The sequence below is a fragment of the Varroa destructor genome, unplaced genomic scaffold, assembly GCF_002443255.2.
Source record: "Varroa destructor unplaced genomic scaffold, Vdes_3.0 BEIS01000003.1, whole genome shotgun sequence".
Classification (NCBI taxonomy): domain Eukaryota; kingdom Metazoa; phylum Arthropoda; class Arachnida; order Mesostigmata; family Varroidae; genus Varroa; species Varroa destructor.
In genome coordinates this window covers 36,673,959-36,700,618 of record NW_019211456.1, presented here as the reverse complement: position 1 = coordinate 36,700,618, position 26,660 = coordinate 36,673,959, and the positions used below count along the sequence as shown (strand labels likewise).

At 43.3% G+C, this 26,660-nt stretch overlaps 1 protein-coding gene across 16 annotated transcripts in view; it reads left to right on the top strand.

Moving 5' to 3' along the window:
• LOC111247145 (uncharacterized) overlaps positions 1-26,188 on the top strand; it is a 30,606-nt gene extending 4,418 nt beyond the window's left edge. For 5 of the 16 annotated variants that reach the window (XM_086984115.1, XM_086984108.1, XM_086984113.1 and 2 more), the window contains exons 2-12: positions 9,751-9,936; positions 10,459-10,809; positions 11,698-11,874; positions 12,781-13,182; positions 13,394-13,587; positions 13,740-13,937; positions 15,141-15,270; positions 15,492-16,109; positions 16,377-16,511; positions 16,691-16,843; positions 17,949-20,097. In XM_086984115.1, the coding sequence (XP_086840241.1) occupies positions 9,778-9,936; positions 10,459-10,809; positions 11,698-11,874; positions 12,781-13,182; positions 13,394-13,587; positions 13,740-13,937; positions 15,141-15,270; positions 15,492-16,109; positions 16,377-16,511; positions 16,691-16,843; positions 17,949-18,566 (3,135 nt within the window). In that variant the 5' untranslated portion in view covers positions 9,751-9,777 and the 3' untranslated portion in view covers positions 18,567-20,097. Of the gene's footprint in view, positions 1-3,967; positions 4,721-5,443; positions 5,585-9,255; positions 9,937-10,458; positions 10,810-11,697; positions 11,875-12,780; positions 13,183-13,393; positions 13,588-13,739; positions 13,938-15,140; positions 15,271-15,491; positions 16,110-16,376; positions 16,512-16,690; positions 16,844-17,948; positions 21,345-22,958; positions 23,602-23,668; positions 25,306-25,766 lie in introns of those variants that run through there. The other 11 variants (XM_022797750.2, XM_086984114.1, XR_015324122.1 and 8 more) reach the window with 10 other exon arrangements.
• The last annotated feature ends 472 nt before the right edge of the window (positions 26,189-26,660 follow it).

Below are 26,660 nucleotides of genomic sequence, written 5' to 3'. Positions count from 1 at the left end.
GTCAGTCTGCCTGGCCGCTCCTCTGTCGATCTACTGTAACACACACACACATGCCCTGACACGCAGAAAGACATTTCTATGGCGATGCTTGGTTGTGTTGGCCAGGGCCTCCGACTCTCAGGTCGGAGCGCAGTGGTTTGGACTGTGCAGACGAGAGAGCTAGCGGCAGCATACGGCAATGCCAGCAGCATAAACAAGCAAACAGCAGCGAAGAGCCCCAGCGTCGATTCGGCATGGAGCGCCGTGCCTGTTTGTGTGAAGCCTGCCGGAGTAGATACCGTTCGTGGCCGGCGCTGTCGTCCCACTCTGTTCAGCAGCAGCCATAGTTCGAGACAACCAGCGAATAACCGGACCGGTCTGTTTGACGACGACAGCGACAGGGTCTCGAACAACTCTGTTTGGCTGGCTCGCTTCTTGGCGGATGTGTACACGCGCACTGGAATGACTCGTCACCGTCATCGGTTAGCCAGCCAGCGGCAGGTCAGCTCGATGCTGGCTCGCGGCGGCTCGCCGGTGGTAATTCGGTGCTTCGTGCCGGTGGTGGCGTGGTGACCCTGTAAAAACGACGGCAACGGCAATAACAGCGACAATGATGCCGTTGATGCTGAAGGAATCTTTCAGGTACCTGTGGAACCTGTACACACCATTTTGTATAGGAGGGGAGCGTGCAACACGTTCAAAACAACGGTCGAACTCAAGCCGATAGCAAGTATTAGTTGTTTGCAGAACCAACTTTTATTACTTACGGGGTTACATGCGTATATTTCAATAGGTTAATCTGCCATGAAGCCAGCGGTTTTGTTGATGTAGTTCAAAAATACAAACAACATGCATACTGAACTCAGAATCACTATCAAAGTACGTGCTCACGTTGAACTTAAGCCGTATATATATATATCTATATACATGCTGTAACTGAGTTCTGCGAAAGACGCGACGAATTATGTATGAGTTATGTGTTTACAAGTAAATGCTAGTACTGCGCTTTGCATTGTACTGTTGCTGTTATTTCCGCCACTTGAAAATGTAATGGGTAATAGACTGAGAGTCGGTCAAGGGGTTATGCAAAACATCGCGTCGGGTTACCGCGGCTTGACAATCAGTCAATCAGTCGCGACCTTTCGAGCGTTTTCGATGCTGAACAAGCAGGCCGCTATGCCGGCGGAGGAAACGCCGCCGCTACCGCCGATGTCCCCGGCGACCAAACCGGGCTAAAAACCAAAACGAGTGGCTGACGTCTGCATGTTCGCCTGAGCCACATTGTAGGCGACTCTTTTCCCTGTAGCGAAGAGCTGTGGGGATTTTGATTGGTCGATTCATGCGTCTGTGCCCCTTCATGTTGTACTATAGCAACAAGCAAGCTTCGACTATAGCTACTAGCACGAGTATTATTGCTCCTTACTAGCTAGTTGTGACCTTATATTGTCGAGGGTGTGCTTTTTTTTTTTTTAACAAAAACAGCGATGAAGTACCGCCAGGTAGATGTCGGTATTCGAAGCGTTGCTTTTTCGAGCGATGCGATATTCAGCCACATCGGGATGCATCTGATGACCTCTGCTACTCCGCAAGAAGGTGGATTATTGAAGCTTGTTCTGTACTAGTGAAGTTGCTGTACAGCAGTGATCGTTTCTCATCGTGTTGATGAGCAGCAGAACAGTAGAAAGTCGGTGAATCTTAATGCGAAGCTGGCATTGTAACAAAAAGTCTTCGTTTATCTGCGCAGATATGACTTTAAAACCAACGTTTTAACTGAACTTAATTAACATCAATTAATTTAACATTTATGATTAGCATACCTTAGCTGTTGAGTGGGTTATTTGATTTTTGAGGTGGTATGATCAATGTTGTTGTCAATTTACTTAATTTAGGGGCTCTATCTCGAGTTGATCTCTCGTTGATGGCTTTTAGTCTTAGTCTCTAGAATTGTTTCCCGTGTACCGCACATTATTACTGTTTCAGTTCCTTTGTGTCAGTTCTGTTCTAAGACAGGAAGTAGACAGTGATATTGACTTTTGATAGTGAAATACATGCGAATGGTTGACGATTATTTAAAACTAACAAGAAGAAACATGTGTTGATGCTCTAGTGATATTTATATCGCTAGAGCATCAACACATGTTTTGCCATTTCGGTAGGTTCTATCAGATGGGATTGCTCTGGTAAGACGGGGTGTTGTTACTGAAATCCCTGAGTATCGCCAAATTCCTGTTAATGTCATAGAATTAGCGTCAGCTATGCCCCTAACCGGCACAGCTGGCGCTATGCGATGATTGATTGGCAACTATATAGAGTGACATTTCAGTACAATTATAAATGCCACCTGTTGAATTTATCGTTGAACAACACGGTCCGACGCGAGGGCAAAGCGCACTGATCACCGATACTCAAGCCTTTAACTGGCCTCTGTTTACTGACGGTTTTTGTTATAGTAGTATTAGTTGGTTGTTATGGTGAATATGATTCCAGCAGGCTACTTTATTTTCCATATAGTTTAGTGGTCGTGTCCCGTTCATAAATTTTTAACGTTTTAAGCCGCGTATGGTCCGCTGTGAGGGGTTCGACTCAATTTATTTGTCTTTATATCGAAAATATCGAGTATGTGTGTTGGTTGATGTGAAAATTGAACTAATGGCGTATACGGAAGTTAACGTGCACCCTTTTATCGGCCAATAGAACTTGACCTGGGCAGTAATTTTTGTTTTCTTTGCGGAAATGGTAACTTTGCTTAGCTTGAATACTACTTGATTATGGACAATACTAAAATGTTTGTTTTACGCCCAACACTTACCATTAACTATTGGTTCAGAGAAACTATAGACAACGCTGATGGTCAGCTCTGTACGTAGTGAGCAGAAAGTTACGCAGTGGGATTATAGAATCCAGAGTTTGCGAGTTTGAGCGTTATTGATAATTGAAAAAAAACTTATTGGTATTACATAGTCAAATAGAAAACTTCCAGTTGCAGCTGCGGTAAATCGCCTGCGGCGTGTTCGAGATTTTTATGGCGTTAGTCAAGCTTCCTTCTAAAGAATAGACGAGCGTTTCGATTTACCAGAAACGTGTCAACAGTAGCTGCCAAATAAATTACTGATTCGCCTTGCTTTTGTTAGACATTTTTGTTAAATGCAGATAATAGTTACTCTATCGTATCGGTAGACTAACTCTTCTATCCAAACGGCACGAAACTAGCTAGCCTTCTTCCAAACGTATCGGCCTAGTGTAGACGACGCGGTCAGTGGAGTAGCCTTATTGTTGCTTTCCCCCCACATGTGCCTAAGTAGTCAGTGCTCTCATAACGAGATGCGAAATTACATAGTTTCGCCTCTGCTTTTAATGTTTTTAACTCTTAAAAAAAGGCCATGCTTGCGGATATATACCTGCTTACATATATATATATATATATATATATATATATATATACATCAGTTTCTACTTAAATATATATTAAGCAGAGACTGAAGTAAGCATTTTATTTTCATTTCGTATTTGTAGTAACAATAGAAGCACTGATCAATTGTGCTACTAGGAAATTGGGGTGATTCTAATTTTTTATTATATTGCTCGGAATCATTTTGGCGCACACTGGAAATATCTGTGAGATAAGTCCGCTGCCGGTATTGATATTAGTGGCCACGTTGCGGTGCGCGTTAGAGATAGCGACAATTACGAACACTATCATAAACATAGGATCCGGTCTCCAACCCTGTTCTATTGCTACAAGATTATTATCGCAGCACTTCGAACCATCACTCAGGAATAGCCGAGTTAGCCATATTTCTAATTCTGTATCTCCACAGGGTGGTCAACGTAATATATGACGTAACACAACCTTTGCTCTGCGTGCACGTGGACAGTACACAGGATAGGCACACCGCCGCCGCCGCCGATGGGCGCTGACTGCGCTATGCGCTTTTTTTTTGCCATTACCTATAGGAAGCTGATTAGCTTTGACTGGCAGCTCCTGCAGTGGAAAACAGTTCGTTGTCACTTCCGTGAGCTTAGCTTTTGCTCAGAGCAGTAATCACACTAGCATGTCATAGCGTCAGCGGCGCCTCTATTTCCATTTACCCTATAAATTTGCTAACCTGTCACCCTTGTCATTGTTGCCGCTGCTGGAATTTCCCGTCGTACCACATTGCCCCGGCCGCTGTGACGGCGGGAGTGGGAGTTCATGATCTCGTGAATTGTGCGAACAGACCGAGACGCGCGAACGGTACACGGTCGGGTAGCAAACCACTAAATACGAGTTCAATGGAATGGAGTGCCGTTATTCTTCGTCTTCGCGTCTGTATGTCGCCACACTTTCAAGGGATTGCCAAAAGCAGTAGCAGTACCGCTGATCCTGCCTCTATTTTTCTAGTCTAGCCGCTGCGACAGGACGGTCTATACCGCCGCCACACTGGCCATCGGTATTGGTAGCGCTGCTTCCATTCAACGGCGAGTTTAGTGGCGGCCACCGTGTCTCATCAGTTGACGTGGCAATGTGTTTGTTTCGTAAAGTAGCGATGTGTACTGGTTAAGTGCCTCTAAGTATTGGCCGACAGGGCCCGCCAGCACCTGTAGTCAGTGAATGTGACCTTTGTCGTCGTGGTCGTGTCGCGCTGCCAGTGACGGAGGCGATACTCTTGGAACCGGCGGGTCCAAACGGAATGGAGGCCATTCGATTGGGGACTCGCTTGGAATCAGCAGGAAACGCAGAACGGCAGCAACGAAAACAGACGTATGTGGTACCTGTCGTTGTTTAGACGGGCACGTCTCGTGTCGTGGGAGATGCCCATGGTGATGATAGTACGAACCTAGAATGGTCATTGGAGGTGATTGGTTACATGAAAAAGATAAAACTAGTACGCGTAGTAGTAATAGGATAAATTGACAACGATAATAGTGATAATATTAATAATGGTAATTATTGACGGTTGTTTTTGTTACTTTTACCACTGCTGTTATTGCTATTATAAATGTCGTAGTCAGTAATACTGGACACCCGAAATTACTTTCGAATATCGAGGCTCGTATTGAAACAGCAGGTTGAAATATGATTACTATAGATCGTAGTGGGCAGGTGTAGATGTCCGACAACCGATCATCGACGACAAGTAATTCCTAACGGTAGCCAGCGTTTACCTTGGAACGTAACACATACGACATTAGACAGGGTAACAAAAAGAATGTATATTATCATACGGGTCGATACATATGTCGAGTTGGCGACTTACGGCTGCCGGCGCAATTATAAACGTGTTCTAAAGTGTGTTGGACTTTGGTTAGCTGATGGAAGCGATGATTTCCACAGAATCATTGATGGAAAAGCGCGTGAAACAGACGTCACTGTTTCATTGAGCCTATTTACAGATCATGCCACTCACTTACAAAAAAGCCGTAGCTTAGAGGATTCATGTGGTATCTGCGGAAGTTGAACACTGTTGTCGACTCGGCCCAATAAAGCACAGATTTCTCTCTTTATGACCGCAGCTTGTCTCACAACGGCACTGACTTAGTAGAGAAGCTTCAATAATCGGACTGGAACAGACCTTAGCGTGTTGTAATGATTTCGTAGCACGCATTGAAGTGAACTCGGCAAAATGTAAGTGATATTTATGTTATAAGAGGGGCTGTTCTTGCTAAAAGAAACGGGATCATCCTTTCCGCTGGTTGCTGGTGGCATTGCATTGCGCTGTTTCGTTGCGAAAAACGCTTCTTCCTACGTCTACAACAACACCAATCTGTTACGTCAGCGACAAAACATTCAGACCGGTCGGACATGTGTGTATAGGACACGGTGGCAGGCAATTGATATACACTTCGTGGGCTGATTGATAAGCTCGCTGCCGATGGCCAACGAGCGTGTATCCCTGCTGCAGTCTTTTTGTTTGATAACTCTAGTTCAGATGACCCCCAACTCGGCCTCTGCCAGTTAACGAGTAGAGGTTGAAAACGATAAGTACGCTTAATTTTGTGTGACACACTATATTATCGTTTATATTTTGGTTTTTTAAAAGCAAATTGTAGGAACAATCACTCATGTGTCTCTCTGCGCTTCTGGACCATTCATATTGGCCTGTGAAGCTTCTGCCACAATTAAGGCAGCGAACTATAGAAGCTTTGGAACTTTTGTATTCCGTTAATATACGATCGAATAAGGTTAAACAAATATTGTAAATATAAACAAATTTTATTCTATTGGGCACACACAAACAGGTTAATAGTTACAATTATATTAAGGAAATCGTTCTTTTGACACATAGCGCATGAAGTGTAGTAGCAGAGCTGGAGAGAATAACCGACGCTACAACAGATCTGCTGGAATCACCCTGCCGCGCTTGACGATTAAACCGTATCGGAGGGTTAGCAGGTTAAGGTTCCGTTTAGGTTTACACGACCAAGCCATATCGCACGGTTCGGTTGTATAGACACCGCCTTTGTTTGTGTGAAAGTAGTAACGTTACTAGTATTACTGTTAATGTTACATTTCTAATAATACTAGTAACAACTAGGCTAGTACACCTCAACTAGTGAATAGGATACCAGTATAACTGAACAATAGAGAATATCGCGAAGACCCTGATAGCCTTACCTAATAATGTTACTGCTGCTACTTCTCGCTATGACTAATCGGGGCAGTTCTACCTCTTCTTCTAACTTCGAAGCAGCGGGCGGTGTCAGGATCATCATCTTTATCACCATTAATATACGAACACTGAAGTGATTGATGGTGGTAAGGAATCGATGAAAAGCATCGGAGGGAGAGGTGATGCCAGGGCAGCAAATCTTCGCAAGGATAACAAAACAGCACTACGGTAGTTGGTGCTCGCACCTCTGCTATCAATCGAATAGATGCCCCCTTCCATATCGTGCCGCCGGAGCAGTGAGGCTTCGTTTAAGCTTTGTTTCCTGTTTAGCGAGCACGGTCGGCCTTTCTCAACCGGCTATTTCTATCGCTCCTCCAGTGTTTATTCACTATATGAGGCCTACGGCATCGTCGATAGGTCATCCCGAGTTGGCCTTCTATTCAGGTTGCGGAGTCTTAGGTGTGGCAAGCGCACGGTGCCTGAACCGCTCGATGACCGAGCCACTGCCAGTCCAATTATTTGCTGCTATAAGAGAGAATGAAAGGTAAAACTCCTTTTGTTTCTGTAGCTTGATTTTCTGTAGTTGGCACAAACACTCAGTTACCGCTGCCTAGTCACACGTTAGATGAAAAAAATATTTAATATAGTCTGACAAATAGAAAGCATGATATCGGCGCCGCTTCGTGAAGGAACAACATCAGTTTACAACTAGCTTCGACGTAGCCATCTTTTCAGTTAACGTTATTGATTCATTAATAGAATCATAAAAATCAGTAGATTTCTGGATGTTTACAACCCATGTATTAACTTTATTTCGATATTAAAGTAACTTTCGATATAATTAGTTGCATAGTTGTAACGCTCAGTCGACGAAGAAGACCCGTGGACAAAGTATGAATTTCTTGAACAGTAGCCCCGAAATCTACGAATTTCATTAATGAAAAGCGCATAAAGTACTAGCAATATGATACACTTGCATCCGCACTAGGACGTGGGCCGGCGGCTGCGTCCATGGCCAGGCGACTAAGCTAAGCTGGACCGGGCCAAGTTAAGCTGCTGTCTGCGACAGGCCGCGATCGTCAGGCTCTTCTCATCGTAGCTGTTTTCATCTCCGTCTTAGGTCACGTAGCTGCTCCATTCGAGCAGTGCCCCATGAGCGACTACTCGTAGTAGTGTTCGCAACTAATACTGAACGGCCGAAACTAGTGACGGGAATCGGTAAATCCGGAAGTGGTCTGACTCCACATGTGCGACCCCCACAGCTGTTGCTGTCGTGCTGAGCGCCGGACAGTGGCCTCGACACAGCGGTCGCCCTTGAATCGTTGACCGAAATGAACTTCGAAAATCGATATCCGCGCACATGTTCGAAGAACTGACGGCAAATTAACTCGAAGATTTGCTACTGCCGTCATTGTTGTAATGTTGTATATTAGTGCCATAGCAAAGGTCAACTCGAGAATAAAGGTACAGATTCAGCAGACTGAGGCGGGAACTTTTCCTTTTTGGTTAGTAGATTAGTTAAATGTGTATTTGTATTATTTGTCCAGGAGGCGCCTTACGAACGGGTCCTGAGGGATTTGCAATCTTCGACCTAGTAATAAACTCAACAGTAGTAACAATTCCTCCTATGGTCATGTATAAAAGATATTAGAGGTGAAATAACGAAAAGAGTGCTTATCTTGTTCTTGGAGAAGTTCACCCCGCGGGATCTGAGCTACGAAATACACCCAGCCGCAGTGCACTCGATACGTTCGGAAAACAACGAGTCACTAGAATACTCTGATGCAATAGCAATGGAACCGCGTACTGCGATCTGAACAAAAATCGCGTGAATGTACCGCGAAATGAGGAACATGATCGGGCTTCTTTAGCCAAACGCTTATGTGCGTCTAATGTAATCGACAGAAAAGGGTGAACGCCTTGGACTCATGCGCGTAATTCGCTAGCATTTAATAGTAAGAGATACATGACTCTGCATCGACGGATCGGGTTCCGTAGCGCTTACCGAAGCCAACTGGCTATAGTATATAACTGGGCGGGCTATATCGGGTGAAACAGTCACTGGTTCTGGTGAAGTACGCCACCCTCGTCAGTCGTACGAAATCATGAACATGTCTATCCTTGAGGTGTTGGAATGACCTGAACTGTAGCATGTAGAACAGATACGGGTGATAGCCAGTCGCCGCTGAGCATAGCGGCTAAACACACATTTTTTTTCGCAGCTTTATTACGTCATCTGTTAGCATTTAGCAGCGTTACTATAATTCGACCCTACGGTATAGATTTGTATGTTACTTCGTAGCATTGTTTCGTTGCTGGTGTTATTATTGTTCGCAAAATGAAAACAGTCTCCATCAGTACTACTCGATATGGCAATACAGTTGTGGTAAACGCCAACGACCAGAATGGCTTCCGCGGCGTGAGAGGTGACATCGTCTACATACGGAACGAAAATACGCAAATAAGAAAAATGACTCGCAGCCGCGAGTAACATCAGTCGGCTCTGTTTACAAAGAATGTTATTATTTGTCTGTTCGCTCCGTAAAAGCTGTTTAAATGTGTGTAGGCATCGATTGTGCTCTTTACAAGCCTCGAATTACAGGTATATTGATATGTTATTATGGTGCGTTCCATTTTGTAATACGTTACTTTTTTTTGTTATTGCTTTCCCTTCATCGTATTTCAGAAATAGAAGCAGAGCAGACCTAATCTCAGCGTATGTGGCAGTACTGGCTGCATTATAGCTTTTAAACGTTTTTCTAGCTTTTATTAGTTTTTCGTTCTATTTTCACTGCTGTTCTGGCTGGTACGATCGTCCTGGACACTGTGGCCGCCATCAGCGACCAGGTCAACAAACGTTCAGCTAGATAAAACAGGAACTATCTGTAACCAGTCCCATCGGCCTGTTCCTGGGCGAGTTCGCTGGGCAAAACTGCTTCATGGGCCCCGTCTATTAACGAAAGCCGCACGCCTGCAAGTCACAACACAGCTCTAAAATTCAAACGATTATCGTAACTTTTCCGGAGTCGATCTAACCAACTGCTACGAAAACAGGAGTACTGTATTATTGTTGTGCATTAGAAATCCTTAACCGCGACTGAGGCAGACTGGAGGTGGAACAAGGCTGCGTCGTACACATTTGAAAACAGGTGTGTGTGTGTTTGTGTCTGTGACCTGTCAGATCGAGAAGATCAGACTTTTATTCAGGATGGAGTCGCTTGTGGGACTCGGCCACGGGCCGGGGGCTGTAGGGGTTCTGGCCGTAGCGGTTGCATCCGTCCTCGCCGGAGTTATGTTCTTGGTCTTCCGCATGAGTCCTGGAACCAACTACGAGGAAGTGTTTCGAAAACAGCGTGAACAACTAATGGTGGGTATAAAGCAGAAATACGAGAGGTGTCCTAAGGAGGGAACTGGAGACCAAATCAGTGAATGACTGTGCTGTCGCCTGGTTTTGTGGACGTAGAGTATTTGAAACTGTTCTATATGTAAGGGTACTGGGTCTTTCTTTTCGTCTTTGGTATGTTGAACGGAGGGATTTTCTTTGTTCTAGATAATTCATTTCCTCTAAATGGATCCGCTGTCCTTGATGTTAAGGAAGGGACTCGCTTTCATGGTGGCAGTGTTCATGGTGCTCACACGTAATTCCATGGCAGGCTAAAACAAATTCAAGGGATGTTAAAAAAAATGAGGTCTAGTGGGAGTCTGAGAGAACTAAGTGATTGCATACTATACCAAGGCAAATACTATATGAACGTAGAATCCGTCTATGGTGAAGAGGATTCGGTTTTAGTTCTGTTATTATGTTCGTTAAAACAGCCTTGTTTGATACGTGGACGAAATCCTATTAGGCGCTAACATTTTTGTTTACTGTGTCAAAAAACAATTACAGGCCATGGATGAGCCGAAACAAAAAAGGAAAGACAAACCAACTAAGCGAAACAAGGATAAAGCCAAGGAGAAAAAGGACCGATCGGCAACGCCGACTCAGGCAAGTGCCACGGCCTCTCCGACGGCCACTTCGACGGGTTCGGAGACCGCAATCGAAGATAAGATCGACAGCTCCGTCCCAAATCCTGCGATAAATGTTCGCACTCAAACAGCCAAGGACTCTGCGCTGGGCGCAGCTACACCCAGCGGTGTAGCTGGCTTGAAACAGCACCATTCTCATCACCATCATGAACACGTGGATTTTGCTGAGAAAGAGGACGTGAAACTCGTCGAGCTTGATCAGCCACCAAAGGTACGCGCCAAAACAACATGTCGTGACGTACAGTCGTACGATTATTGGGTCGTAAGTTTTTACCCACTGGTTACCCTAGTGAATAACTAGGCTTAGCGACCAGTAATGGAACGCAACAGAAGTTGTGCATGGCAAAACATGCAACAGTCGCAAATTGATATTTAATACATAAACGATGAGGCGACCTGAGTCACGCATGAGGACAGCGCGAAGTGCATGAATCATAGGGCTGAAGTGCAAATTACACTTTTAGCTTGAAGCGAAAGCATATATTCTAGTTGACTACGTAACCTATGCGGAACGTCAGTAAGTCAATAGGTCACTTCGTAGTGGATTTTGTGCAAAAAGATTTTTGGCAGTTTTACTTCGCTGTTTCTAGAAACTATAATTGTATATATTCACCTGTTTAGAAAAATTGTTTTCGTACCAACTGAAAGGGAAGAAAGGTTTGTCATAACTGCCATGAGGCAGTGTTCACTGCTGCTTGAATGTAGGTCTTTGCGTAGGTGTGTATTTTGCCAGTTAGAACTTCAGCTTTAGGGCAGATCTTCTATTTGCTAGAGGTTCATGATGTGTTATTTCGCTATCCCACGTGACGAACTGATCGCGCAGCATTTATTGCCTATGTAACAAATTTTGAGTGTGCTTGTTGATTTTCAAGACGATGCTATTGTCCTTCTGTGTGCCTACCGCCGTCCTTATCGGTGACTGTTGCTGGTTGCATAGCAGGCCGTGCTATGTGACTGCTCGATCGTGTATCATCTCACTGACCTGTCTGTCTTTCTGCCACTGACTTCTTTCCATTTCCCATAATGCTTTCCTCCTGTCTTGATCTATCCCGGAATAATTTTGCCCGTCATCATCCGTAACACCATGTCACTGGACTAGGTGGAACCTGGTAAAGTTTTAGCGAGCAATCGACAGCCCGGTAGACCCATCCTCGTGCATTCGGAAGTGTCGATTTCGGCCGCAGGAGAGACGACGACGTCGAACGATGTCACAGTCACCAGCAGAGTGCCGTTCGTCAGGTCTAATTCGTTCAAGGATCTCAGGCCCATGGACGAGGTGGGTGACTCTGTGCCTCTCGGTATTGTGGTTCCGCGCGGCGTCGCGTAACTCCGTACCAGCCACAAACACTTGTAGCCAATTGACTACAAAAACCATTGCGATAAAGTACACTCTCTAAATTGATGTCTTGATAGCGCATCGATAGGCTGAAAATCCAGCTAAAAATCAGCCGCTCAAGCGGAATGAGTTCTTGTTCAGGGAGGGCCACCATTTCTAACGGTTTCATCAATTTAATTCGTTTCGTCCGTATTCTATTTTGGCCCTAAATAGACTCACATACTGCGCTAGATTGATGAACTCGGCATGACATCGATGATCATGTGTTTTTATACGAACCTTTGTGATGTGTTTTGAAATTTCCGCCGACTGTAGAAAGGAACTATCGATCTGCTTGTTTGCTGTGAGCCTTTCAGTTAGTTTTCCATATGGGCCGCAGTGTATTTGTGTAAGGAGTTGTCCTCTTTGTATCTCAAATGCGACTGGATGATGGCTCGGATAGAACATAAATCACGGCAATATTGTCCGGCGCTCTACTTCTTAATTGTATAGGCTCTTCATTGATGACTTCGGAAACGATCGCTTTGAATAATGAATATTAATGCATTATTAATCTGCTTTTGGTGAAGGGATTATGTGCCCATTATTCATGCGTTTTCCGAATGAAGGCGCATCGCTGAACACGTGAAGTTAATGTCTTTGCCTGACTAGTGATATGCTGCATACACCTCCTTCCGATGAAAGTGATATTTAACTTGCCACTTTGTCATTTGATTAATTTCTGCAACAAACGAGAAACTCTACAAACAAGAATCGAACGAGCTGTGCACCAAAAAAGTAAAATAATGATGTTTTTTTTTATTGTATCATTGAGAAGGTCTTCGCTAATGACAATCATTTTAATAGGTTGAGTTGCATCACAAGAAGCAGCAGTCACCTGCAAAAAGTTTGTCTTCAAAAGCCTCGAGCAAGGAGGCGAAGGAACAGAAGGACGAGAAACTCATTAAAGAAGATAAAGTTCCTCAGACAGTGGCTAGTCCCAAAAAGAAGGAGCAGCAACAACAGACATCAAAAGAGCAGCAATTGAGCCAGGGTGCCACTAAAAAGGAAAACGTAGAAAGTGTGTGCGGGTTATCCGGTGGAACAACTGTAGTCTCGCCCGCTACTGTTAAAAAATGCTCTCCACAGCACGAGGCTTCTGGCGGACGGAAAGAGCGTAAAGTATTCTCGAAGAAAGAACTGCGCGAGCTCATCAACCAAATCGAGCAAAACGAGCTGCCGCCGGATATGGGCGAGGATACGATTCAGGTAACATCAGCACTTGTGAACTGTGTCTGCAAGGTCTGGAGTCCAGAGATTGTGCCCGAAAATACATGTATGTATAATATCTGAGTATGAACGAGTTTCCTAGAAAACGCAACCGCGAACCTGTAACTACCTTATTTGGCAATATCTCCGGTCATGGTCGGATAATTAAAAACAAATTTAGTCGTAATACACTGTTGTCTTCGAATTGCAGCACCTCGTGGACGCCTTGTTGAATCACCAGAACGACTCGAAGGAATGGCGAAGCACTCGCCAGGATCCAATGCAACAACTTAAACGAAATCTCCAAGAAAAGGAAGACCAGGTTGTACATTTAAGCGAGCAGCTTAACAATTCGTTGGCCCGAGGAAAAGAAATTCATGCCGAAATGGCTCACTGGAAAACCAGGTTACGTTTACCCTATATTTTATATTGCAAATAACATTGAAGCAATGACATAATCTATGTGTCTTGGGATTAAAAAATTTTCAATGGATTTTTATGATCCAACTGTTTAAGTCCCGTTTCTAACAGTAACTTCGTACTTTTGCCTCGCGTAGATGTAGCCAAACGCAAGGTGCTCTATTAGCCGCTGAGAACAAAGTCAGGGAAGAAGCGGCCCGTTTTAACGCTGAAACCCAGAGGGCCATGCGTGTTGAGGATCAATTACGAGAAACACAGGGAGCCGTTGATCAGCTAAGATCCAGGATACACAGCCTTGAAGCAAGAAATAATGAGCTCCAAGCTACTATTAAAAGGTATGTCGGAAGTTACGCATGCTGCGCTCTATATGTTTATTTCGATCACGTTTAACACATCGGCCAATAGTTCCAAGCTTATCACGTTTTTATTACTATGTTTCTCGAGTGGGACGCTCCATGTCTAAATGCACCGTAATTTAGGTCCAACACGTTATTTAGTGTCTATAATTTAAAGTAAATATATTGTATTATCTCCGTATGATTGGTAAGTTGTGTATATTTTGACTCGAAAGGTTATATCCATAAAAGAGTAATCGATGGTTACGAAGATTTGTGTTCATCGAAGATGTCGGTTGTTTTCTTGACGTATCGAAAATTAGATAGCTTAGTTCTTGGTGAAAATAACATTACCTTTGGTGAGCTATTTCGTTAAGAGGTCTCCTACTGTTTAAGCTAGCGGCAAGCTTTTCGAACTATCTAACTACCAAGCCCTGCTTACAGCCTTCGCGAAATGGTTTCATTAGCGTCGATTGGCTGGTCCATTCTTCACGCGGTAACTATGAGAGCCAAGAAGGGAATGTTAGTGAAAAGTTTTAAGGCCTATTAATTTAATTACCGCTGAGTTTGACGGGTAGTGATTCTACCCGTCAAACTCAGCAGTGATTGATTGCCTGTACGTTGAAAAGATTAAGCGCTATTTGATCTTCACGCTCAGGTGGATCGAGTCACATTTTCTTCCAAGCCACTTTATATAGGATTGAATCAAATTATTCATAGAAAGTCAGGAAGGTTTCAAAGCTCCTGTCTTATTATATTTAGAACCATTTTGACAGTGACAGAACCATTCTCGAAGGCGTATATGAATGTCTATTCCGAAGGTGATTAGGACCCACTCGATCGTTATACTGAAATCCTTACTATCTGCAGCAGTAAACCTTGGGCTAGTAAACAAACAGATATCAGATCGACTTTTTCAGTATGATCTGTTGTGTACGGCATTGGGTAAGCTATTTTTTTCTTGAAAATGTATAACTTCTGTCCATGCTGCCGTTCCAAACGTTTGGTTTCGATGTCCTCTAATAGTCTGCTACTGCAATTCTTACTGCAAACCGAAGCATCTTGTTGATTTAGTGGTGTTTCTTCCCACGCAAGTGTTTGTTTACTATGCTATGATTGTATGAGGCTGGGGAGAGACTCACGAACGACTTGTTTTTACCCTTTTCTGTCGGGTGCTACACTATACGGGTTGTTCGATTACAGAGAAAAGGAAATCGCCACATCGGAGAAAGAAGCTTTGTCGCAGAATGCCACCGCAGAGATGGAGCAGACTCGTAAGGAGTTGGAGAAAACCAGGTTAGAACTGGATCAAACGCGCGCAGAACTTGAGAAGGTACTCACGGAACTTGATGACATATACATAGATAGTATCATAGGTATCATATCATAGATACTACTAAAGGTACACATATTTATGTAAGTGTACCTTTTTTTTCACCTAAGCCTAAATTTCAGGTAAGTAAGTTTTCGCCGTAAAATAACTGCAGTTTTTCCAACTTCAACTAAATTCAAACTCTGAAGTGAATCTGCATTTAAACTTACCACTTATTGCAGATTCGTAAATCGAGCTCCGATCAGCTTGACGTCGAAAAAAGACAGTTTGAGGGCCGACTGAAACAGACAGAGGCGGAAGTAGCTAAACTTCAGCAGACCCTACGGGACACGCAGACGCAGTTGGACCAATCGAAAAAAGAGATTGCTGCCGCTCGGGGCGCTCAGGAGGCGAGCTCGGGCGCTATGGATCGTTTGGTCCAGCAGACGACCAAGCTTAAGGACGAACTTGAACAGCTCAGAACTCGCAACAACCAATTGAATGAAAAAAACTGGGCCACTGTTGAAGCGATGAACGAGGTCGAACAGAAGTACCGTGATTTACACGCCGAACAAAGCAAAGAGAGGAAATCGCTTTTGGAAGGACTGCCGAAATCGGCCCAGACTTCCATAAAAGATATAGATGGTGAAAATTTTGTTTCTCTATTCGTAGCTCAACTTACTATTCTCGCCGATGAGACAGATAAGGTCAAGGCTGAAATCGAGTCGCTACGCCGAAGCCATGCCACTGTTGAAGCTGAATTGCAAGAAGTTACTGCCGCCAAGGACGCCGCTGTGGCTGCCGCACGACAGGAAGTACAAGCGCACGTTGCGCTACTATCGAAAGAGAACTCGGAGGAGGTATGTTGATTGCTGTCGTTAACGAAAGCCGCGCACGTAGCATGAATGAGATTCACGCCGTGTTAGAAGCCACCGGGCGAACTTGGCCTATCACGTTTAGCAACGCTTTACGCTTTCGAGATTTGATTGCATGCAGTGCATATATACAGTATGTGATGGTACGCTAATTAGGTCAAAATGGGCATCATGGTAAAAAAAAAATCATAATTATGCAATCGAAAGAAAACCCTGTTATAGTAATAAGAACTGTATTTTCGCTTGTTGCAGCTTGATTCGCTACGAGAGGAAAGCGTCAGACTGCGCGCCGAAAACGCACATTATTCCAGCGTTTTATCGAAAACCGAAAAGATTCTTCAGAATCTTCAAGACTCGGTCGAAGGCGAAGAAAAGCGTTGGGCCGAGGTAAACATGAAACACACAAAATTTTGGCCAGATTTTTTGTTTACCTTTATACTATATATATATATATATAAATTTTTAAATTATTATATATATATATATATATATATATATATATATATATATTTAAACGCAACGCATCAAAGCGGTTTAGCCTACAGATTTCTTTTCCTGTCAAATAGGACCGTGCCCGCTTTGAAACAGAACGATCGGAGATGAGTGCCGTTGTACGTGAGCTCGAACTGAAACTAAAGGAACTCCAGGAGCAACTAGAGTACGCTGAAGTCGAGAAAAGCAATGCTCAAATACAGCTGAACAGTTGCCGTGCAGACCTTGTGAGTGGAACACCAGCTAACAGTGCTTCTAGATACGGTGGTAACGCAACCAGAAAGAAGACATCAGCAAAACAGTCATAAACGAAGACCTTTGATTCCACGCAGTCACTACGATTTGAAGCAGATCAGCATTTTTGTGATTAGAATATATAAACGCACGCAAACTATACAACCACTGCAGATGACGAAACGAACATGCAATATATCGATGGAAGGGAAACGAATTGCGGGATACCTACTACGTATAGACTCATACAGGCATCGTGTTGGGGCTATGAGATAGGATGAATATACGCTTTCTGTTATCGTGTCAACAGACCTGACCAGCGACCACAGAAAGGCAAACAGTAGAGTGGGGCAAAATGTTTGGTTTGCGTATCTTCATATATATGGGAAGCTTATTATAGAAATTGCATCTTAAATGCTTGACTCTTTGCATGCTGCTAGGATGGGTTATTCGATTATCCAACTCTGGTGCAGGTAACGCCCAAAGCCAATGATTTCCCCGGTCATTGACTACTTGAATAAATTTTCCTACACTTCAGCTCCCGCTCTTCTATGCTTTTCGGTACCAACAACAAATGAGCAAAGGCACGGGCGCATTTTAGAAAGCAAACTTCATTTGTCGTTGTATTCAATATATTCGCCATATATTGTCCTACTGATGATTCTAGTAATGATAGTAATAGTGACAAAGTGCCTTGCAGCCAAGGCGGCTTGGCATCAGGGAATCACTAACTAGTGACCTGATCACTGCGGTTTTGCCATATCATTGTCAGGACTGCGACATGCACACATACACACGTGTTCACTACTTCATTTATTATTACTGATATTAATTATCAACGATCATCTGCGTATCTATGAACTAAATCTAACACGCTAAGCAGCAACCACTTCTGTCAAACATTTTTACATAATGTTAGTATCTTTCTATCTATTCGCATCTACTTCGCGCTGTGCTCCTTGTTTATCTTCTTTATTGTGTTTTCGTTTGTTGCTGTTTTATCACCGCGTCCTTATTTCTACTCCTCTCTATCGCAACTCACACCTCGATCCTCTGCGCGTGCTTTAACCTACCTCAACCCCCGAACGGCGGCTGCAGGATAAGGCTAACAAACAACTGGCGGCCGTTGCTGACCGAGCGGCCCAAGATACGACAGCTAAGTCTGCACAGTCTCCTAGTATTGCGGCAGTTCAACCTGAATCGGCGTCACCTGAGTCTGATAACTCCTCCATCGGTCAGGTAACCTCGACGTTCGCTGGACACCCAGCGCCAGCCGCGGCAACTTCTATCCAAACAGCGACATCATTTGCGGCTCAGCCAGACGAGGCTGTAGCCCAACAACCGAATGGCCAATCGCCACCGCAACGAGAGCAGCCCGCGGTGCAACCAGCACAACAAAACGGCTCAGAGGATTCGTCTCCGTCACCGACGCATAGTTGTGGTTCCGGCCAGGCCAATGGCGGAGGCGCAGGCCACGATGGGGTGAGTGATGACCTTGAAATGTTTCCCAAACCAGGCCGCTATGGTAAGGGTAACGTTTCACCAACGTATGCATATTCGGCTCCATCATCTGCTGCTGGGTCGCCTTCGACCCCGAGCTCCCCCGAGCTAGGGGGTAGTGAACAATCACTGGCCAGCAGCGATTGGGTGGTCCTTGATACCGAGAACAACCGCACTAGTACTGCTAGCGATCCTAGAAATTATAAGAGAATGTAATTGCGGCTCGTTCGCGAAATACAAGTAGACAATCGATGTGCTCATTATTCGTGCTCTAGCTAATTGATCGACTGGTTGATGGTGAGGTAATGATGAGCAACAGAGGCTGATGAGCGCAACATTTTGACCCTTGTGCGATCGGTACGATGAACTTGTCGGTTAATTAAAGAAAGATGAAAAAAGGACTTGTTTAATCTGTAATTACCTATTCATCAATCAACCTGTCAATGACCTTTTGATTCTGTGTCGTATATATTACTGCATCGTGCATGAGCGTCGCATATCAGTTCTAACCAACCAATGATAATACGGCATGGCTGTAGATAAACGCCGAACAAAAAAAGAATTACGAGCAATGTGAATGCAAAAGGAGCTTGTATTATAGTCAGTGACTAGATTGGGTGAACGTCACAAGGAACGCATGTAGAAATACATGTAGCCTGAGCGTTGTGTGTGTGAGAAAAGTGTCGAAAACAATTGCAGCCCTTTTTTCAACAAAACAGGAACATAACACATCTGCTAGCTTTCCTTTTCACCTATAGCAATGGTGAGCCGAACTAGGGTGGCACGTAACTGCTTATTTTTGCATTACTCAACGTAGGACTTTGCTTGATACCATTTTTGTAGATCTGAGACAGTAACACGTATTGCTCTCGAAGGTGTACAATCAATCGAAATGTTGTCTCTTTCAACACTTAGCCTAGTCTAACCCAACTGAAATGACTTCCGGTCAACCTGCTACGTGTAAGCTCCTGTCTCTGCCTAAAAGAGTCATAACTGTAACTCGGTTATGACATTGTCCTAACCAGGTTATAGTTAGGCCTCTTACTGATCCTAGCCTAGAATTTTACCTTTTCCTGTAAAAACGTCTATTACATTGTTGGTCAATTATTTAGAACCTACACTGAAAATGTCCCCAGTCGGTGGTCACCTAGTTTGCTCCTCATCAAATGCTATTGGATTCGTAATTTGCGTGTAGTGTCTGCTTAACACAGTCGTACGTAAACGTAGTTCCACTCCTGATATCACTGTCGAGTAGCTGCACTACTGTGTGAGCTCCATTGTTGAGCGCCGTTGAGTGTCGCTAACGCGTTCGTTGGGGGCCGTGTTTCCGTGACATACAGCCAGCCACCGATCTTAATCGTGTATATCCCGTCTCATCCCTTGTCCCCTAACCAATTTCAGTCTACCTACATCGCTGGTGTCTGTGTTTGTCCATTTGTTCTTGCTCGTTGGCCTCTAATTAATGCTCAACTAACGCTTGACGTATCGCTGCTGTTTTCGTATTGTTTTTCTTTGTTTCTCCTGCTGTTTGTTGTTCTTTTGTCTCTCGACGCGCTCATCGACCGCCCGCCCACCCACCCACCCACCCGCCCGCCCGCCCGCTCGCCCGTTCGTCGTTCGTTCGTGGCGACAACGACAACGACGACGGCGGTGGCTGACGCAGGAGGGTGAGATTGATGCCGGAGATGCGGATAAGACCAAGAAGAAGGCCAAAAAGAAGAGGGCCAAGAAGGTGAGATAAGGCCAATAGAGACGAGACTATCACAAGCAGAAAGGCCAATAAGCCAAGCAACGTGAGAAGATTCGATAAGATAAACGCGATTAATCGCACAGGAATAGAACACAAAGAAAAAAAAAATGTAACAAAAGAGGCTTCATGGAGCTATTAACGGACAATGAAAATACAAATGCACACCAGCAGGCATAGGCGAAAACGTTTAACAACAGAAAATAATGGCGATGAGTTCATTCCCATCAAAAATTGGACAAAAATTAATGCGAAAAAACCAATGGTTAGAACTCTATAGCTGGAAGAGGTCGGAATCGAGAGTAAGTAACAACGGAAATACTGGACAAAGAATAGCTATACAGTAAACGAATGGAAAAGCGGGAAAAACATAATGACTGCAGCTGCGTTAACCGCTGCTGTTCCAGGCAGACGCACAAGTGGACCTCTCATCCTAGGCAACAAACAACAATATGATGATAATTATGCTAATGGTAGGATTATGTTAACCATGTTTATTACGGCAATGACGGTGATCTTCAATGATAAGACGGTTAATCTAAAAAGCCTTTCTGCCTTCGACCCTTCACCCTCACTCATAATTAATCGTGGGTATATCTTAAAATTCTTAGATGTGTTGAGATTTGCGACGTTTGGTAAAACGGTTCCAGCTGGCTACTGTCGACCCCACCACCACCATCTACAGATAACACCTAACATATAAGTTGATTCACGTGGATACCTTTAAAACGTGCAATAGAAATCAGGCCATTTCCTTTTGAACTACTATGTCTTATGCCTCGGCAGATGCCAAGACATACGACATACGACACAGAGGTCGGCCGACAAAGTCAACCTGAATATTCTTGCGTTCTGCTTACCGTCACAACAGAAGCAGCCCGCATACGGGATCGTGTAGACTTTTTTCTAACATAGAGTGTTAATGTAATTCGGTTTTTCAACGCGTTTTACGAAAAATATTGCCTCCGTATTAACACCATTATTGTGATTAACTGAAGTCGGATCCCGACCGTGTGACAGTCTTCACGTTATATTGGATCTGTTTGTAAATTCTGAGCACGTATTCGGTGAGTCCTTTTGAGAAACGCCTGTTTTGCATAAATGGTTACCAAAGGGGCCGTTAATAGATCGACTGCAATAGCTGGTTGGAAAAACACCAAGCAAAGAAAGATTTAGCAATTTACAGATAAATAAAACGAAATGTGAACAGAAAGTTTTATAATAAATATTGATCAATTTTAAATATCTATATTGTAAAATAATTTTACAATCAAGCCAGGGAAAATTACGTTCGTTGGACGAGTTGAACAATTAACAGTATGGTTGCTTAAATGCTACGCACATACATACCATTAATGTTCGTTCGATTTCTCTTCTGTTTTATAGTTTGACCGTGAGTAATCAGAGTGAAAAGAACATACATTGTACATGCTGTCTGAACAACAGAGAAACAACAGCGTGGGCCATCTGCGTCAGATCAGATCTGGCACTTCGTGCTGTTGTAGGACTGACCTTAAGTGGGAGTCTGTTCGGAACGGAGCTTCCCCAGTTCGATGAAGTTAATAATATTATTGTTTTTTATTCGCACCAAAAGTAGATAGAAAACGAAAAAAAAACACCGAGTTGAAGCACCTACAGGCAAGCATAATAGATCCGATGTTTTTAATCTTCACAAACCTTCGATACATGCCCATGAAAAACGTTTCCGCGAAAATTATTGCCTAATCCGAACAGAACCGTTCCTACTGCCATTTGAGCTCTACTAGTATGCGTTAATGCGACTTGAGGTGACCAAAGGTCGTGTGTAGAGCTTCGGAACGCTGCACATCCTGCTGAGTCGTTGGTCGCATTTCCTCGCTTCTTTAGAATCAAATCGGTACCGAGATCCTCTTGGCGTTAAGGGACGATCGATCTATATGAGAAATGTCGGCTCAACACCATACGTCGGCTAAATTGTCTGTTGCTTGTAATGACGCGTCAATTTTGTCCTGATATTTGTAGGTGCCGAAAAAATCCGTAGCAACGCAAAGCATTAACCAAGTGTAATTACCGCTGATGTCCGATTACTAATCATTATTATGTAGGTGATTAAATGTGAAAGCAATCGCTTCCAGATGAGCGCTATAGCCAACATTGACCTAAAGTCTGTAATGTAGAACGCTACTGACGTGTGTGCTAGCGTTTCCCTGTGCCCTACTAACCACTGTCCTGTGCTTCTTCAATGACAAATCTGTGGTGCTGGTTTTGTGTAACAACAGTCAAGCAAAGCTATAGGAAAATCTCTATTAGACATGGTCATTACTATTATGCCTGAGGTATAAGACACTTCGGAACAGCTCCGAGTAGGGTGAAGGTAAGGTAGAAATATTCGTTTCGGACTGAAGCTCAAAGACGAGCGCAAGCTTTTTTTCGTGATTACGATGGTAATGATGGGTGATTGATAGTAACTACGACAACGATGACAAAAATGGTGTGCGCTAATTATAGCGTTTGGCCTTACTTAGCAGGACAAGAGGAAGCATTATTGTAGGTGAAATCGTAGTCGGGTTATGTTTGCGTTCTTGGTGCAATGGTTATGTTATTCATCAAAGATGTTGCAAACAATTTTAACTATACACTATCAATTAGTACTTGTATAACATATTGTTTAGGTAAATAGAATATGCGAGAACCGCTAACACAACGATAGCAAGAACAAACGAAAACGGTGCTTGATAAAATCAACCCCCTAAATACGCGTGGGGTTATTGAAAAGCCGGCTGCCGCAGTTAATGATGCTGGCTTAATTCATGGAATGGAGTCCGTGAAAAGTTAATTTCCTCTTACTAATTCGTAACTGATTGACCTTCGCATTCGAATAGTTCCGTCAGTTCCGATCTGCTCACTGATCAGGACACGGATCTGCGATGGCTCGTTTTAGCGTGCTGGGCGTTTCACGAGCCAAGGGAACGGATATTGTCTGGATTATGCGATACTAAAAATGTCAGCAGCAATGCGTTCAATTACGAGTGAAGAGAATTAGATTAAGGCAACACTATAATCGACCAGGTAAACGACAGACGCAACGGCAGATGAGGAAAAAAGTATTTTTGTACATAGAAAAAGAACGACACAATTATGACTGAACTGAGTTAATAATAATGATTATTTCGAAGACCATAATATTATATCGGTAAAAATACATACAAACAAGAAATACAATTATTCTTACATAATCGAAAAAAAAAATACTAGAAGGCGCTGCACTGTTTCATTCTCGACTTGCTTTTATTGCCTGAAGGGCAAATCATGTGTCTGTGGAACAGCTTTGACAGACAAATACAACATAAGCATACATAAATATATGCTTATCTATAACAAAAAGCAACTAGCGGAAACAATTCCGAATACAAAACACATACCAATTTAACATACATAATTATATATATATATATATATACAAGTGTATAAGTACGAAAACTTCATACAGAAATCATAAAAATGCTATATACAAATCTCTCTCTCTCTCTCTCTCTCTCTCTCTCATATATATATATATATATATATATATATATATATATCACACCGGAAGACGATCATGACGGTGCCCGATCCAGAAATCAAACATAGATTTATTTTCAAGATGGAACTGGAGCCAGTGGGAGAACAATGCAAAAAAACTACAAACGAGATGGAGTCGGGAGAAAGTCGTTCCAAACGTTCCAAGCGAACGATCACCATCTGTGCTGTAAACATTGAAGTAGGCGCGCAAAGGAAAGGCTCAGTTAGTTCATGGTGGTGACCACAGCTTTGCAGACCTCGTCAATCTAATTATATATTTATAACCAATCAGACCAATTTATACACCACCACAACTACATATGTTCGTTTAAATCAACGGTAATAGGTTTCTTATTATTCGATTATTACTATTATGTGGTCATTATATAATTATGATTCAATGATTTCGTCTCTTGTAAACCAGTAATACTTATAAAAATCCATGATGCAATAAACAAACGGCACGGTGTAGGCGTTGAAGGTCATTTTAAACATCAACGAGGATACAATTAGCCAACAGAGAACATTTCGAAGAATTAAAAGCGCCTAGAGGTGTTACACGACTATGAACGAATCATAACATCGAAAAAAATATAGAACGTGTGTAGAATTGATCTGGGCAGCGAGCGGCTCAGCTTCGAATAGTGAATACGAAATGTTCAGCCAAGTCAGGCAATGGAGGTTCGCTTTCATACACAGAGCAATCCAGCCACCGTGAAATAAGAGATGAACAATTTTCGATTACCTATTGTATCAAAATGTCGAAACACGTATACAGTAAATCGAGAGATTAGACGACGGATACATGCTTAGATGGCAAGGGACATGACGAACCTCTTCCGAATGCACACTCAGCTGAGCGATACTGATTCATCAAATGTTTGCGCCCGATGATGATCATCATGACGACGATGCTGCTGCTAATGCTGATGACGTGAGGGGGGAAGAGGAGGAGGAGGAGGAGGAGGAGGAGGAGGATAGCAATTCTGTTAATAATAACGGACTGGAGAACGGGAAAGAAAAGCAAAATATAAGCGAGGATCAACATTTACGTTGCGAACAAAGTCGTCGTCAATAAAGGTGGACATCTTTCTACAAAAAAATACCGATGAAGTTGTCACTTAACCGCTCAATGCTATTGTTTGCACGCACCGTTCAATGAAACAGTGCAGAGGAGTGAAGATCGTCTGATGAAGTCGTTGTGCGGCCTGTCTACCGTTCTCCTCGACTTGTTCATTCGTCCTATCTTTTATAGTGATTGTGAAAGCGAGAAGAACTATTTATTTCGGGCTGCCAGCGCCCTCGTCCATCGTAAGTATCGTAGGAGGTGTAGACAGGTGCTAGAAGAGTGTGCTATGATCCATGGGAGGAATTTTGTGTGGACGTATCAGCATCGTCTATCTCGCTTGGTTTGTGCTAGCCTCAGTAGAATAGTAAACAGCCATGAGTCCGAACTAGTTCGGATAGGTCCTCAATAAAAAGGTGATCAGTTGTGTAGCGGAACCGCACAGAACACTCGTATTGATTCTAATCACGTACCGACCGGCGCACATCGCTTGTGTAAATGACCACACGGTTATATCTCCTCAAGCTACTTATGGCAACCTGCGTTGGGTCCCGCTAAAGGTTCGGAATGAGCTGTCATCCGGTGTGGAAATTGTGCAGATTGTACGTGCATTGATCTAGGATCGTTAGCTTTAGCTTTGATTCGGCCTGCTTGATTAGTTGTAGGTAACTATATGCATGCTTTGAAGCGTTGACTTTTCCAGCTTGCTGCCTAAGTTCGAGTTACGCTTACAGAATGTTCCAGCATCTGCATCCGCTTAACTAATAATGACGGTAGATGGGAGAAATTTAAGTGTATAGATTATCGATTGAATTCTGCTAGCGGTTGATATTATAGGTTTCTAAAGGTGGCTTTCAGTTTTTGCTCGCTGTTGTCGATCATCTAGTCGCAATAGGTTCATAGAACGTTTGTGTATAGAGGTTTATGCGTATGTTTGATGCTTTTAACTAGCTACTGTTGTCAGTAGCGTCCGCTATTGTTGTCTCTTGTTTGCTCTATGTGAGATGCAGTCCCTTTGAGAAGTGTATCATGCTTTCGAGGTTAACGTTACGTTTTGGTGTAGATCCGACTGAAATTCTGCTAGAAGAACTCCAAGGACAAGGGAAAAGAAGGACAGCGGCATCATGAAGTATATCTCCTGAAGTTTTTAGGGCCGATCCAGACTGCCGTAAGCTCACATTTGATAACAGAAACCCGGCATCAACAGTGGACCGGAAGCGTCGGACTGTTCTAAAGGATATCTGTGCTAGCCTATCTTTATAGTTGATGTATTCCCATCTTATTTGCGGCGCCGCGACATACGCCAAATGGTTTCCTGATCTTTACGAAACAGCATGAAACCAGCTAGGCAGGATGCGATGACGCGTAGAAGATGCGATAAGACAATAGAAATGAAACGGGAAATTTACATCATTAGAATCTAAACCGATTGATAACACCAATGGTAATTACATTACGTAAATATCAATCTACACAGCAGAAGTACGGTTATGTTTTCATTTCGACTCACAGAACTGTCCCTAGAGAATGTAGATATATTTAAATACTACCAATGGTTTATTTGGGTTTTGGCGTCGATGGTTATTTTTTTAGCGGATGAGCTTGGGAACAAGTGACTGCAAGGAATATATACGAAATAGAAGGCAGTGAAAGGATTAAGCTTTACTAACAAAGACATCACAAGAAAAACGTTAGTCAAGGGGAATATCGTGTATCGCTTTTGCCTTGTCTAGCGAGCTACTATTGTTTGTTTTAGTAATTAGTAAAGCCGTCGTCAGATTCGTTCAGCCAAAAGATCACCATACGCATCATACGTGAGGATCAATGTCGCGCGACTCTCACGTCTAGCGAACTTTGGTTTCTTCCTGTATTGTCGGCAATGATATTGTGGTTTCCTGGAATTCTTTTCAAAAGGTATTTCGGTCAGACCAAAATCCTGTATTGCATCAGATTTTAT